The sequence below is a fragment of the Amblyomma mixtum genome, chromosome 10 (genome assembly GCF_055824585.1).
Source record: "Amblyomma mixtum isolate Tamu chromosome 10, ASM5582458v1, whole genome shotgun sequence".
In the NCBI taxonomy this organism is placed as follows: Eukaryota; Metazoa; Arthropoda; class Arachnida; order Ixodida; family Ixodidae; genus Amblyomma; species Amblyomma mixtum.
In genome coordinates, this window is record NC_143021.1 from 18,107,732 (window position 1) to 18,121,816 (window position 14,085).

General features: G+C 49.0%; 1 protein-coding gene across 1 annotated transcript; it reads right to left on the bottom strand.

Annotated features, from left to right (window-relative positions):
- Window positions 1-1,306: 1,306 nt before the first annotated feature.
- On the bottom strand, window positions 1,307-6,251 carry LOC149325255 (3'-5' RNA nuclease TATDN2-like). Its single transcript, XM_089563370.1, has 5 exons — window positions 5,760-6,251; window positions 5,086-5,255; window positions 4,505-4,634; window positions 4,160-4,372; window positions 1,307-1,460 (listed from the first exon to the last, which is right to left on the bottom strand). The coding sequence occupies exons 1-5, from the start codon at window positions 5,961-5,963 to the stop codon at window positions 1,323-1,325; spliced, it is 855 nt and encodes a 284-aa protein (XP_089419496.1). The 5' UTR covers window positions 5,964-6,251; the 3' UTR covers window positions 1,307-1,322.
- Window positions 6,252-14,085: the final 7,834 nt, after the last annotated feature.

A 14,085-nucleotide genomic window follows, 5' to 3' on the forward strand; every position in this document is an offset into this window, starting at 1 on the left:
GGGCAAAAAGAAAGTGGTTCCGAAGAAATGCAAGGAACCATGATCGACTGCTAAGTGCGGAAGTAGACCGCAATTGTCATTTGCTTATCACGACCATTTCTATCCCACTTACAGCGCCAATAGGACGAAAAAACACTCCACAGAAGAGCGGTAAACCAGGCAATATTTAAGGGCTTAATTCCAAATTCCAAACACTACGCTTTGAGGCCTATGATTTTCATTACGTGGTACGAAAAGACCAAACGTTTCGAGCGCCCGTTAATTAAGTTACCATCCCTTGTGTCTCTGCGCTGGTAACGAAAAGAACAATGTAACTATTGTTGAGATCCAAGCAGCCGGCACACCTGTTTTCTACTGTAAGCTAGCGCATAAGTTGTCCGAAAAATATCCGGTTTCTCGTGAACAAAATTACCTGATTGGTTGAGATGGCTGCCACGCCATTAGCGCCGCAAGATTAAAAATATTAGGCGTAGAATGTTCGAGTGCCTTCCATTTGGTAATCATATGGCAGCACACTCATTCCACCCATTAATCCACCTTAATGCACCACTAATCCGGCAAAATCACTTGCTAATTCGAAATAATCCAACTTCACCCCCTACCATTGTCTCTTATCAATTTCTGTGATGAACCAAGATCCAAAATTTTGGTGGTCCTTTGAAATTCTTTGGGGTCGGCCAACATCAAAATGCTATCGCACCATCTTCTTGAAAATGTGGTTAGCAAGTGCCCTAAGTTTTATCTCTGGCGCTGTGATACAACTACAGGAATGCCCGCATTTCCTTGCTTGCATATAGCCCGTAATTGGCCGAAAACGCTACCTTGTATTTTGCTTGAGGCAATAGTTCCCCCCTTCTCAAAATGGCGCTCCTCCTGTACCCCACTTGAGTCCTCGTTTCTCTCGCTCCTCTCCAAACAACGCCTTGCTACGAGCGAAAAGTGCCATTTTCCAGCTTAGGTTCATTTGATTTTAGATGGCACCTGCCACGGCCGGCAACATCTTCTCCTGCCTTTTGTAACCGTGTCAATAAAATAATATAAGTACGCCGTTGAGCCGACTACGTATGCGTCTTGGATTCGTTTTTGCTTCGAACACGCGTGTTTTTTTTTTTCAAGTTTCATTGTTCCAATCGCACATTTTGTGCCGAATTTTCGTTGACCCACAAAGTTGACAGCAGAGGTATAAGCCTAAGATGTCACATCACTGACCGGTCCCTAGAATGTGAGCACTGGCAAAGAAACAAACAAGCAAGGACAATTCTTTTGATCTTTGCACTGTTATATTTTTTCTTCCACGTGCAAAAGTTACACACTGTCCGAGATCATATTTTGTAGATTCGCCGCGTGTTCTGGCGGACGGCTGTCAGTATGTCGTCGACATCGATATTCCGCAACGACGCGAGCCACGTCGCCACATGGATCGCCATTCCTGGGTGCGATGCTTTCAGACGCCCCGATTCCTGAAAAAAAAAGACAACAAAAACCCACGAAAATGGGAATGTCAGTGACGCGAGGCCAGTGAGTCCATTTGGCTACTGCGTGCATGGTACTGTAAGGATTAGCTATACCAGTATTGGCTAACAATAACTCGTTCCAAATATACCATTACACAGTAGCACCCGTTGAACTCTGCAAAGAAGTAGCCCTATCAAGATTCATGGCGTTCCGACATGTTTCAAAGGATGCCAGATAGAAATAGGGCGGCCAAAGCAAAAAGGTGGCTTCCGTCAAAGGATGGCGCTAATAGACACTTTTAGTTGGGCGTACGCAGTAAGTTTCCGCACGCATCGCTTTCTGCGTTGCGTACGCTGCAAATAGTGAGAGCACGACACTTTTAGCTGCACGTGCCGTAGCGTCCCTCAGGGGCACGCGTAAGCCATCTAGTGACAACACGCCAAAGCACATGAACGCTGTGTTCAAGAAATTTTCATCCGTAATTACTGATAACTAGGGTGAGTGCACTGCGAGCCCTTTTTGTTCGAAGAAGAAAAACTATGCAAATAGAAAAAATGCAACAAATGACTAAAAGCTAGGCGACTGGTTCGCCAGGTGTCGTTCTTGCGATGTAAACACAGGTTAGGCGTAAGAGCTTGAAAATGGACAAATTATCTGAAAAACCAGGGCTAGTTATCACTTATACCTCTACGCGTGGGCGAGAGTGTGCGAAATAAAAGCTAACCGCTACCATTTGAGCGAGCTATCGCGCCAAAGAATCCAGCGGTGACATGTACCGTATTGTGCGTTTTTATCGTAAAGACTTTCAAAATTTTTCTTACCTCAACCGCTGGCTCGTTTGCAGTGAAACTGCACACAGACCTTCCGTAATATGGTAACTTTTGTATCGCAGCAAGTTTTACAACGGCACTTACTTAGTTGAGCCGTGCATGATGCAAAAGCGTAGTCGTCTGCGTCGAGATCGGCGTACCGAAACCCAAAACACCGAGTTTTTGCTGAAGGATGACAGTAGCGCCATCTGTCTTTCACAACGAAATTAAACAAGAAAAACACAGCTCAGGACTTCGCGACGTCGTCCTCCGACGGTTTAGGAGAGCCACGAAAGCAGACGATATAAGCTGAATTGGATAAAGTCATTGGACGAAAAAAAGACGTCAAACAATATTCTTTTAATGGCCTTCAGCCTGGTTAAAATAGTTGTTTCTGGCATTTTTTTCGCTCAGTTGGCCGAAAATGTTCGAAGCGCTTCAGTTGAAGCATAGAGTTTCTTACTATTACCTAGAGGGAAAGCTGGCGGCGCTGCACTTCAGCCACCATGGACGCTCAAAGCATCATGGGGCGGTGAGCTACTTGTTGCGGAACAGTCGTAGTTTTTCAGGAACACGGAGTGTCATTACTAAGATGTTTCATTCCAAAAACGCTGTCCGTGTGTGCGCAGACGACTTTCGCGCGAACGCAGTGTGCAAAAGCCATAGTAGTGAAAACGCAACGACACACGGCGCCAATAAAAGCTTTTACTCTTCCGAAATGCCATTAAAAAACCTCTTAAAGTATCTAAGCAACAACATTTTTTTAAACATATTTACTTTTAAAAGTGCGCCTGTTAATTACGCAATATTAGTTTTTTTAGTGTTCATCACTTTGCCAATAGGAAAGCTAGTCATCTCTTATTTTGGGCAAACTTTGCACTTAAATGCTTTTCTGCTCGTTTGTTGCAATCATTAGACAAGATATCAAATGTTAGGACATTCGTAGTTATATCTAACAGCTTTATTTTTCTATTATTTTTTGGCCAAAAGTTTTAGTTCTGCAGTCGGTAGCTCACCGCCCCATGATGCTTTGAGCGCCCATGGTGGCTGAAGTGGCCTCGAGGGGTCTCCATGCAAACTCCCATAGAGGGGTCGCCAGCTTTCCCTCTAGGTAATAGTAAGAAACTCTATGAGTTGAAGCAGACGAAAAGGCCGGAACGGCGTATTCAAAGGGCTCGCGCTACTTGCAACTCTCGCCTTGGCGCCTTGTGACGCTTTCCACCGCAGAAGACAGATGGCGCTACTGCTGCCCTTCAGCTAAAGCCCCTCAGCAAAAACTGTTTTGGGTTTCGGTACGCCGATCTCGACGCAGACGACTACGCTTTTGCATCATGCACGGCTCAACAAAGTAAGTACCGTTGTAAAACTTGCTACGATACAAAAGTTACCATAATGCATAAGCTCTGTGTGCAGCTTCACCGCTAACGAGCCAGCGGTTGAGGTAAGAAAAAATTTTGAAGTCTTTACGATAAAAACGCACAATACGGTATTTATTCCGAAGCGGGCGAGCAGGGCGCCGCCATCTTGTCAACGCAACCCGTAACGTGCACGTAGCGCACGCACGCAACGACACGATACGTGCGTACGTACGCAAGCGGCCCAGCGGTACGGAACGTTCTGCGCATGCGCAACCGCGACCCGCAACGCTCCTGCGTACGTAAGCCCGTTCCGTACGGCCAACTAAAGGTGTCTAATGTGAACACGGCGTTTTACGTTGCTCTCTGCTGAGCACTATTTGCAATGGTGGCTGTTTATAGAAACAAAGGTGTCATACATAACCCCCAAATTACACCGACGTCACGACGGGCCTAGAAATCACACTAGCCAACCAAATAAAATTAAATTAGATATAGCCACGTAACTATGATGAATTCATCGTGAAAATCCGTGCGTACCGATTTCGGGAGGAAATACGGGGAATCCGTCTCTATCAGCAGCCGGTCCAGGGGGATCTCTCTGGCGACCTCGACCAGCCCGCCGGCATTGGGGAAGCCCACGAGGGGAGTGAGCCCAAGGCAGAGGTTGGGAAACTCCGTCAGCCAACGCTGCGCCTCCGGCCAGTCGGCGGTGAAGCAGTGGCGGTGAATCGGGTAGTCCGACGGCACCGTCTGCGGAAAGGGGAGCCAAGGGTTGCACCTCGTTAGCAAGAGGGAGCAGTCTACGTATTATAGCGGATGTTTCACCTATGATGTCCAGCAGTTTTCTACAATAGGCTTTGTGCAGCAAGGCAAAGAGCGTACCTCTTTGAGGATGCCGATGGTGTCGGACGTGGAGTCTCGAGAGTGAATGATGAGGGGCAGCCGACCATTCAGGGCAAGCTGCAGCTGCCGCCGTAGCACTCGCTTCTGCTGGCCGTGGTCGCATTTATTTCTGAAAAAGAGAGATAAGACACTTTCGTAACCTGTGGCGACGAAGGCAGCTTTACGTTGTTAGAGCTACTCAGGTCCCAACACGGACAGGAGCCATTACTAATTCCTCATGACGCCGAAAAGTGTCTCATACACGGCGCGCTCATAGCAATGACGGTAATAGGGCGCTAGTAAAAGCCGTTAAACTTAGAAGAAAAGTGTCAATGACCGTTAAGAAACCAAAAGAAAATCATGTAGCCTAGCTTCAATAAAGTGTGAAATGCGGTTGCCTCTTTATTCACGCAGCACTAGAGGTAGAAGCCTCCATATATGGTGGTTTCTTGAGCGTCGGGTGGAACAGTATTGGTCTTTGACGCAGCCTACCAATGGTCAGCGGCCAGAAAGCCTTTCTTCCACCCACCCACACACCCCCTCCGGAACCTCTCCCTCATTGAATTGGTGTGCGCACTCACCTGCGAGAGTAGTCCAACCCTATTTCACCCAACGCGACGACTTTTGGATGTTCCAGGGCCTTGATGAGGTATTCGTCGACCTCTTCGCTGTACTCGCGAGCCATGTGCGGATGACATCCGAAAGCTCCCCAGATGCCGTCCTCGGTCAGGATTGGCTCCCACATGCGGCGCTGCGCAAAGTAGTAAGCGCCAGTGCCAAATTAATTAAGACAAAATAATTAACATTAAAAGTGGCAGGGCTAGGATGACATAGGAGGAAATATAAGAGCAGCTAAGGCAAGAGGAATTACGGTATGTGGAGGTACTACATCTTGAGGGCATGCAGTAATCACACTGTAACCCTCACTATGCATGGGAATACTTATTTATGCATTAAAAAAACGCAACTGCGAAGTTAAATGATTACTCTTGCTGCAAAGTTACCATAGTTTAATTGAAAGCTACTAGATTTTAAATAAATTACTGTAATGTGTTTACAGTAATTTAATTATTGCCATGGGTGCAGTGAATGCATATGTAGGTGAGAGTGCAAGAATGAGATGCGATGTTTATACCAGGTTTGATATTGGCACGGCGTTAGTTCCGGCCGCGAAGTGATTAGAGCTTAGTGTAAATAATTCCACCACGTAAGAGAAGATAACAGACACGCGATAAGATTGGGTCACAAAAATTACCGTTTTGAATGTCTGCGGATCGCAAAAATTTGCCACACAGCCTTCATAACAGTCGGGGAAGGTGTCCCGATGCTCGTTCCGGAACCTTGCATAGGTTCCCCGGTGGCCCACTTTGCGGAAGATGAGTTCCAGGTGACAGTGGGTATCCACCAGGCCCACCCGCGACGGCAGCGAGTACGGCCACAGCTTGGTCGATTGTGGCATGACCGGCGGCGACGCTGTCCGCGTAGGCTCCGAAGACGCGGCAGTGAAGGGCTGGGCCTCCTCCACTTGTACAGCACGGGGTGCCTCGACAGACGACCTCGGCTGCCGTGAGGCGCGTCTGCGCTGGAAGACGACTTCCGCCGGCTCATCGTGCCGGCTCCAGGCATTCTGCAGGGCACGGGCGTCAGCGTCAGCGTCCTACAAAGAAATATACATATAGAAAGAAATCTCCTACCATACTCCCCCTCACAAGATGTTTGCAGCACTATCAAAGGTAGAGCTCTCGCGCCCAATCAGGATGGCGCGCACTACAGTAGTGTGTTTCGACATTCATGATGTGTCTACTCTCCGGTCCCCCTGCCAATTACTGACAAGTGGTTCCACCAATGTGAAAGAAGGCGTACTACTAGTCAGCTTCTTTCTACCTCTAGTAGATGGCGCTTGAAGTCTTTTTATGCTTTCATTCGTTTGGTTTTGGACAGGCGGACGACCGGTCCAGAAGCAGTGATCCCATTTTTTCTTTATTTGTCGCCGCCTGTTCGTATCAGTTACTCTGTTGTCAGTACATATAAACAGCGCTAAACGACAGGACGAGATAGAGGAGTACACAAACACGGCGCTGAACTTACAACTGAATTTATTGGAAGGAAAAATTTCAATATATACATACAAAAACGGGCACACGTGCCCACAGTCATACATCAATGTGGAGATAGCCACGATGGTCACACGTGTTGTACCTGCCTTCAAGCTACCCTTTGTGCAGCAATGTCATTTCTTTCTTTGACAAAGCTAAAGAAGTATTACGCAACCTTTTGATTTTCTAGTGATATGGAATGCTTCGGCGACTTCTCTTGTAGTCTTGTCAGTATGAAAAAATAACAATTCACAATTCAAAAATAACAAGAAAATCAAAAGGTTGCGTTATTAATACTTCTTTAGCTTTGTCAAAGAAAGAAAGGACATTGCTGCACAAAGGGTAGCTTGAAGGCAGGTACAACACGTGTGACCATCGTGGCTTGTTGATTTTATCTCCACATTGATGTATGACTGTGCGCACGTGTGCCCGTTTTTGTATGTATATATTGAAAATTTTTCCTTCCAATAAATTCAGTTGTAAGTTCAGCGCCGTGTTTGTCTACTCCTCTATCTCGTCCTGTCGTTTAGCGCTGTTTATATGTACTTTCGCCATGGAACACCAACTCGCCCAATCTTCTGTTCTGCTACTCTGTTGTCAGGTCACAGTTATTTTCAATGTTTCTGTCATGTGTATATAAATTTATTTCTTCCAACGGGTCACTAAACTATTAAGCTGGATCGATTGCCGTAGGCCGCGGCAGCCGAATGTCGATGGTGGCGAAATACAAAACAAGCACATGCGCTGCCCGAAACTCAAAGCACAAGCGGTCAAAATTAATCCGGAGCCCTCCACAACGGCGTCTGCCATATCTCATGACAAGCGATATCACTCTCATTTTCGTTATTCTCACTGTAGCAGTACCGAATGGCCCCGACTTTTGCGCGTACGTTAGCACGTTAATGGGGCTCATCTGATCGTCCTCATCACAACTCCATTCAGCACTGCTGGTTGAATCGTCCTCCAGGTTGACAATAGACGGTCCTTAGTCAACAACATCGTCGATGACGTGACCTAATTTCCTCATCCCATATTCCTCACTAATCACAAGCTGCACGTAATTCTTCCATTTCTCAGCAATCACTGGCATTATGCCTTGCCAAACCAGAGGCTCCACGTCTTGGAGCTTAGACGTCTTGTTTTGACTGGTCACTAAACCCTTGACATCGCTGCAAACAAGCTCTATCGGAGTCAGTTGGTGGTGGTAGGGTGGCAGGCGCACAACCAGATGGCCAGCAGTCCCCTCCTTTGTTCACGTTGTTGACAAGATTCACGAGCTCGGCCTGCCCTATGTCGATGCTCCATGCGACCGGACAGCAGAGTCTGTGTGTCCTTTTTTGAGGCTACTAATCAGCCTCACTTTATCCTGCTTCACAGAATGAAATTGCGCATTCTCCATCACTGTAACGCAGCCGGCTTCTTCGGCGACAACATTAGGCCCGCGTTTACGTTGTCCACTCATAGAGCGTTCGTTCGCTCACGTGGGTGAGCTTTGCCGTCCTCTTGATGAGCGCATTCGTGCATAAACTGCCCCCGCTCTCGACGCGACGGACTTCAAGAAGCCAAATGCGATCGCTTGCTTAGGAAAACAGCGCACTGTTGGGGTAGGGCACACAGGCGACACAACCGACTCGACCGATGCCATGTGGGAAAATGGAGACGCAGCACTACCTCGCAGCAGGCCTCCGCAGAGCTGTGTCCGTACGGGCTTTGTGTGTTAATTTCACAAGTGATTGAAGCACTCTCTAGCATCTAAATCTGCCAGTCCAAACTATATTTTCAAATCCTGTACTTAATGTTTAATTAAATGCTGTACTTAATGTTTACACTACTGAAATATTCTACAGACTATATTTTCTGTTCTTATAGCCCTGGTTGGACGAGAGGCCTCTGCCTTCCGTAGTGCTGCAAACACTACATGACGTCACAGGCGCCAACTTTGGGTGCAGCAGAGACTATACTCCGTTTCATCCATAGCAGGCAACGCTGCGGAGGTTGCTGAAGTAGTGCGTCCGCGGAACTATATTGCTCCACCACGTATCATTCGTTCTTCTCGAAACTCCGGTCATTGTTTGGACGAATACAAAGAACGGCATAAAAAAATTGGCGGGGGCTTAGCTTTGGTTAAGGCTGGTAGGTTGCGAAAGCAAAAGCGCAGCGCCTCCAACTGAAGGAACTCAGTGCGCCGCGTGTACAGGTCACGCGTGACTACCGTCCGCCGCTGCGCGACGACTCACAGATTCTTCGGTATTTTTTTTTTATATATTTTGTTTTTGATGTTGCGACTGAGAGAAAGAAAATAATCAGCTGCTATGACGTCACAGCGGCAGTAGCGCCACAGGTGCGCAGCGCGGCAAACACACACCGTAACTGCAGCCGGGCTATCTGAAGGAGCGAGTTGGTCGCCCATATTTACTCCGCTAAAGGTCAAACGTAACTGCAGCCGTGTCACGCGAAAGTGCGAGAGTATTGCTTTCGCAATAATATATGTGGTAGCATTGAAACTCATAGTCGAAGCTGTGAGGCGCTCAGTGTTTCGGCTCTCTGGCCATAATTTTCACGGAGAGAACTACTTTTTGGGCGCGGATTTAGCAGAAGCGATTCGCCCTACCAAGCGCGTATCATACCGCCACGTGTACTTTTTACTTCTCAAAATCTCGATGAGTCGCAGGACGAAAATGTGGCAGGAGGTAAAACGAAGTCCAGGAGGTGCCAGTCACGGCACTTAAGATTTGTCTCTACGAGATATGTTTGTGTTAGCTTTGGTTGTATGGCGAACTACTTTTTGCGTGCGGCCTTAGCCTGCGCGAACAGGCGCGCTAGTTTTTGGCAGCGTGGCCTGCTATGTATGAAACGGAGTACAGGCAGGAAACTGTCCTTTGTCCCCCCGTCATTGGGTTGGCCTACTCAGTTTCTAGTATTAGCTAGAGCTCCAGGGACTTTAGTATTAGCGACCCCGCACCCTTTCTACAACTTTCTTCCCCCATTCACTATACCATCACCCCTCCCACCCTTAGCCAGAATAACAACAACCCACTCTCATCTGAACCCGGAAGAAAGACGGTTTCCCCCTCCCTCTGCTGGATTGCTATGAAAAGTAACCGGTTAGGTGAGTTCGATTCGCCTGCACTACGTGAGCTTATTCTCGCGGTGCGGCACGTCGCCATTCGTTTAAAAAAAAGTGCAGACATTGTGTAGGTATAGTTCAGGAAAGTCCAGGAAAACTGTGCACCTCCTCAGTGGTCGGTGCTGAAATGGTGCAGCAGCTGCCGCCGTGGAAGCAGACGACGGCTTGCGCTTTGCGTTAAACGGCGGAGGTTCTCAAATTATTCCACTCGTCGATGAGAACGGCGCCCCGCACGGGACCGACTGTGACCATGATTGGCCAACCGTGACGGCGGCGACGGAGACAACGACCCTCGCCGGCACCTTGCATCTCTCAAGCGCCATGTTCTCGATGGACCCGTCACCGGCGTCTTTCCTTTGGTTTAATAAAGTTGCAACAGCACTCGACGCCTGCTACGTTAACTAAAAAGTAAACACGTGTATGCAGCATGATGCACGTTGCTGCAACAACCGCCAAGTCAGCGCGCACGCACCCCAGTCGTGTTCAGTGAAAGAACACACTTGCGTTGCACTTAGCTTCCGCGAGGTTGCAACATTTCGGTGCGATATGCTATTTGAGAATTCTTCACGCGGTTCGGGATGTCGGCTGCCGTAGATATGGGCGCCACGCTGCTGGCTACAGTTTGGTGGCGACACCAAGGCTAGCAGACGACCAGACCTGCACTGGACGATTCGTTTTGGAAGCAGCCAGTGCCAAGCTGCACTTGAACTGCAAGAAGCGGCGCTAAAGCGGATACAGAATATAGCCAGACTTTTGCCGAGTTTTCTGGAACCAAAGACAACGCCCGCTGTGACGTCTATGCAAACCCTTCCGAACTGATTTCAGACAGAATCCTCGCTGGAGTGCTTTTTTTTTCACCTGAAGATACCAGCCGCTCCCTGGGCGTCGCCTTATTGTTCACTGAAGTGCTACATGTCCCATTCTACAGCAGGAGACAAACTTGCGCACGTAGGATCTCTTCCAGGAAGCAGTTTGCAGAAGAAAAACGCCCACGAGGACACTGACATGCGCACCGAAATTTTCCAGCCAAATCACTGGAACACGGAAACGGATGCACCGAACTGCAGGTGCATTAAACCATAGACACAACGGCCATATGAGATGCAGCACAGAGCCCTCGCGTTACAGGTTACGGTGTTCATTAAAACAAGACGGTAATTAATAAAAACACAAGGCTGCCTACCTCGTCTGACCGCAGACAGTGCGTCGTGTAGGTACTCGGGCCGTGCCACGAAAGAGCGTCCGGCATGGTGTCCTCCTGGAAATAGGGCTGCGTCTCGTGGAGAAATTTCTCGAAAACAGAGAGTGGCTCCTCGTCCTCCGATGACTCGTCGCCTGTAGAACGTACTGCAGCTGTTCCAGCTTGTCTGTCACCAGGCCTTGCGAGCTCAGGCGACGAGTGGGGTCGAGTTGCAGACGAGGCGGGGAAATTCTGCGGCGAGATGTGCTCTTGAGACGAGCAACGGCTAAGCATGACCGCGTACTCGTCCCAGGATTCGGAATCGGAGCAGCAGTCCCAAGTGTCGTCGCTCCCGACGAATTCAGCAAGCCGTTGGTCTACAACCACGGGAACCGGCCTGCTAAGAGTCATTACAAAGAAACAAAGACATGTTGCAACTGGTTATCCATGTGCAATGACATTGCGCTAACCGGAGCATAAGAGAAAACCGGCATTCCTTTTTGGAACCTGAATTCTTCTGGTGCAAACGAAATAAAAGGCAAGTGAAAACAGGACCGATGCTCAGGGCTGAATCTGCGCAAATTCTGTTAACGGCTTAATTTCCGCGTTTTTGGAGAACCACGTTGGCCCCACGATAATTGGTTCCACAAATGATTGCAGAGCAAAGCGAACGCAAAGAGGTACCTTTGCTTTACGAAATGTACTACGCGTGAAATATTCCTAAAACACAACTTCACCCTATTCGCGTAATACTTAGCTCGCGAAAAATATGTCGCTTACAGTAGTATCAGGACATGGAAGGTCCGTGAGAGGGTCTACTGTTATCTAAATCTGCTCTTTGTGAAATAAAAGCACTCATACCTACGCATACGATGAACGTAGCCGCCAGAAATGATGTAGCAGTTAACGACGATGGGCAGAAGGCTGTTCGCTCTTACCTCGGCCTCGTCGGGAGAAAAAAAAATCAGCGAGAGGGCTGCTGGCAACGCACAAACCGACCAGCACTATCGGCCGCCTTCTCCCCCCCCCCCCCCCCAAAAAAAAAAAAAAAAAAACCGGCAGCCCAGAGAAAAGACCCAGGGCGTCGTGTACAAAATTCAGTGTTCCGTCTGCCCGGCGTCGACATAGGGGAAACGAAGAACTTCGCGGAAAGGATGAGCCAACACAAAGCGGACGTCCGTCACATGAATCGTCAACACTGCGCCGTGGCCGAACACTGCGAAGGGTGTGACCACCCAATTGACTTCGACAGCACCATTGTATTGGAAACGGAAGCTAACCCACGCAGGAGGCTTCTACTCGAGTCGTGGCACATTCAGCAAACACGTGAGAATGTTAATCGTTCCCTGGGCACACTCCCCTCATCCTAGGTCCATGGGCTGCGGCCATTGACCCGGAGGTCCTCCACACAGGGGCTTAAAAAGCCAAGCTGCGCTCGCCCGTAGTCACACCCTACAGACGAGTTGCTCTCTTGAAGGAAGACCACTCTCAACTACAACGACAGCAGCAACGAAGGTAGTTTTGAAGAACTATCAGGTACCCCACCAGACGAAAGTTACGGCTGAAAACAAGGTGCGGAAGAGAACGAAGTTTTATGAAAAGAACCGGTCGCGTCGTCAACCCCACTTCCCTCACGCCTTCACGGCAGCGCTTCAGAGGCGGAGTTTTCTAAGCTAACCTTCGCGTAGCCTTTTCCATATGCCTTCTTCCCCCCTCCTTACTTTGTTCTCCCCACTCCCCTCTCTGCAAGACTGCGCGCACTCTGGAGCAGCAAGTTTTCTTGGTCTGTTCGCAGAATCCATGCTCGGCTGGTCGATCCCAGACGAGTTCCCTTGTTTCGCAGGTCGTTTCGGGGAAGCACGATGGGAGCTAAAGAAAGCTTTCTTCATCCATCGAGCAGAGCGAGTGGGCCTTTTACTAAAGTCGGATACAACTTAAGAATGCAGGGGGTCTTCCTTGCAAAAGGAACCCCTTCCAGCGAATGGCATCGGCCGCTTATCATGACCCTGCTAGTATGACAAAGCAGGGAGTCATAGTTGAAGGGGCTTCCTCCACTCTGTGGTGGAGGAAAGACCCCTCTCTGCATTGTGGCGCCGCTCCCTGCATTGTCACGCTAGCAGGGTCATGAAAATGGGCTGATGGTAGTGGCATGGCCGGGCTAGAGGGTAGTGTTTGGAAGGGCGTCCATTGACGGGGAAAAGCCGCTCGGTTCCTGACTGTATCCGGCTGTAGTGATTCAGCCCAGCAGGGGCCGGCAGCCTCGACTACCGGTTTGCGGTGCGAAAAAGGAATGTGGAGGGCGCAGCTATTACAAATCTCATTACAATGGCCATTGGGCTTGGTTCAGGACATAGTTAAGAGCAGTGGTACTTTGCAGAAGCCCTTCAAAAGAAGCCCTCTAGCACATGGCGTCCACAGATTTTCATGAGGCCGCGGTTAATCCGATTGAGTCATGGTTATTCCTCATTCATCAGCCACCCCATGCGATTTCACGCTAGCAGGTCCAAGTGGATCGGTCAAGGGGGAGAATCGGTCGACGCCTTTGGCTGGAGTGACTCCCTTGAGCGTCATATGACGCTGCGTTCCGAGCGAGCGATGTGTACATGTATATATGAGACCGATCTGCGGACATACCTGCCGCACAGTTCGTTCTCAGAGCTGAACATTTGAGGACCAGGGCATGTCTTCACACCGCGGTCCGTTCGCCTGCGGCCCGCGCATCACGTGTCCTTGCGTCACCACACTGGGAGGCGCGCTCTCGTCCCGCGGTCGGGTCAAGCACGGAAGCTCACGGGAATGAGCGGCGGCCCGCTCATTCCCGTGAGTTTTTTACTCGGGAAAAAACACATATATACTGATATATAGAGGGCGGAAACAAATTATTAACCAAACAATGCATCGGCTTTATCACAAGTGTGTTTAGCGTGAACAGGTATCATGGTAAGCAATTTCCTTGCGTGATAAGGTCAGGGAAGGAGTGCTGATACAATTTTCAGCTTTCTTTACAATACGATAGGCCTCTATAATTTCTCTGTGAAGCCTCTCTTTTCCTTTACCGCACGTGCGTGTGGCATTCAACTGCGGCTCATTTGCTTTCCATTTTTTACATGACTTGCAGTGTTCTGCTAGGTGCCCATCCGTTGCTACAGCTTGCACAGCATGACGGTGTTCCCTCAAC

What these genes read in the sequence shown, in the direction of transcription:
- LOC149325255 (XM_089563370.1), bottom strand. Translation starts at nt 5,963, where the DNA reads ATGCCACAATCGACCAAGCTGTGGCCGTACTCGCTGCCGTCGCGGGTG. An exon ending in GGGTTGGACTACTCTCGCAG is followed by an intron (nt 4,635 to 5,085) that starts GTGAGTGCGCAC and finishes TCTCTTTTTCAG; the next exon opens with AAATAAATGCGACCACGGCC. An exon ending in CGTATTTCCTCCCGAAATCG is followed by an intron (nt 1,461 to 4,159) that starts GTACGCACGGAT and finishes TTTTTTTTTCAG; the next exon opens with GAATCGGGGCGTCTGAAAGC.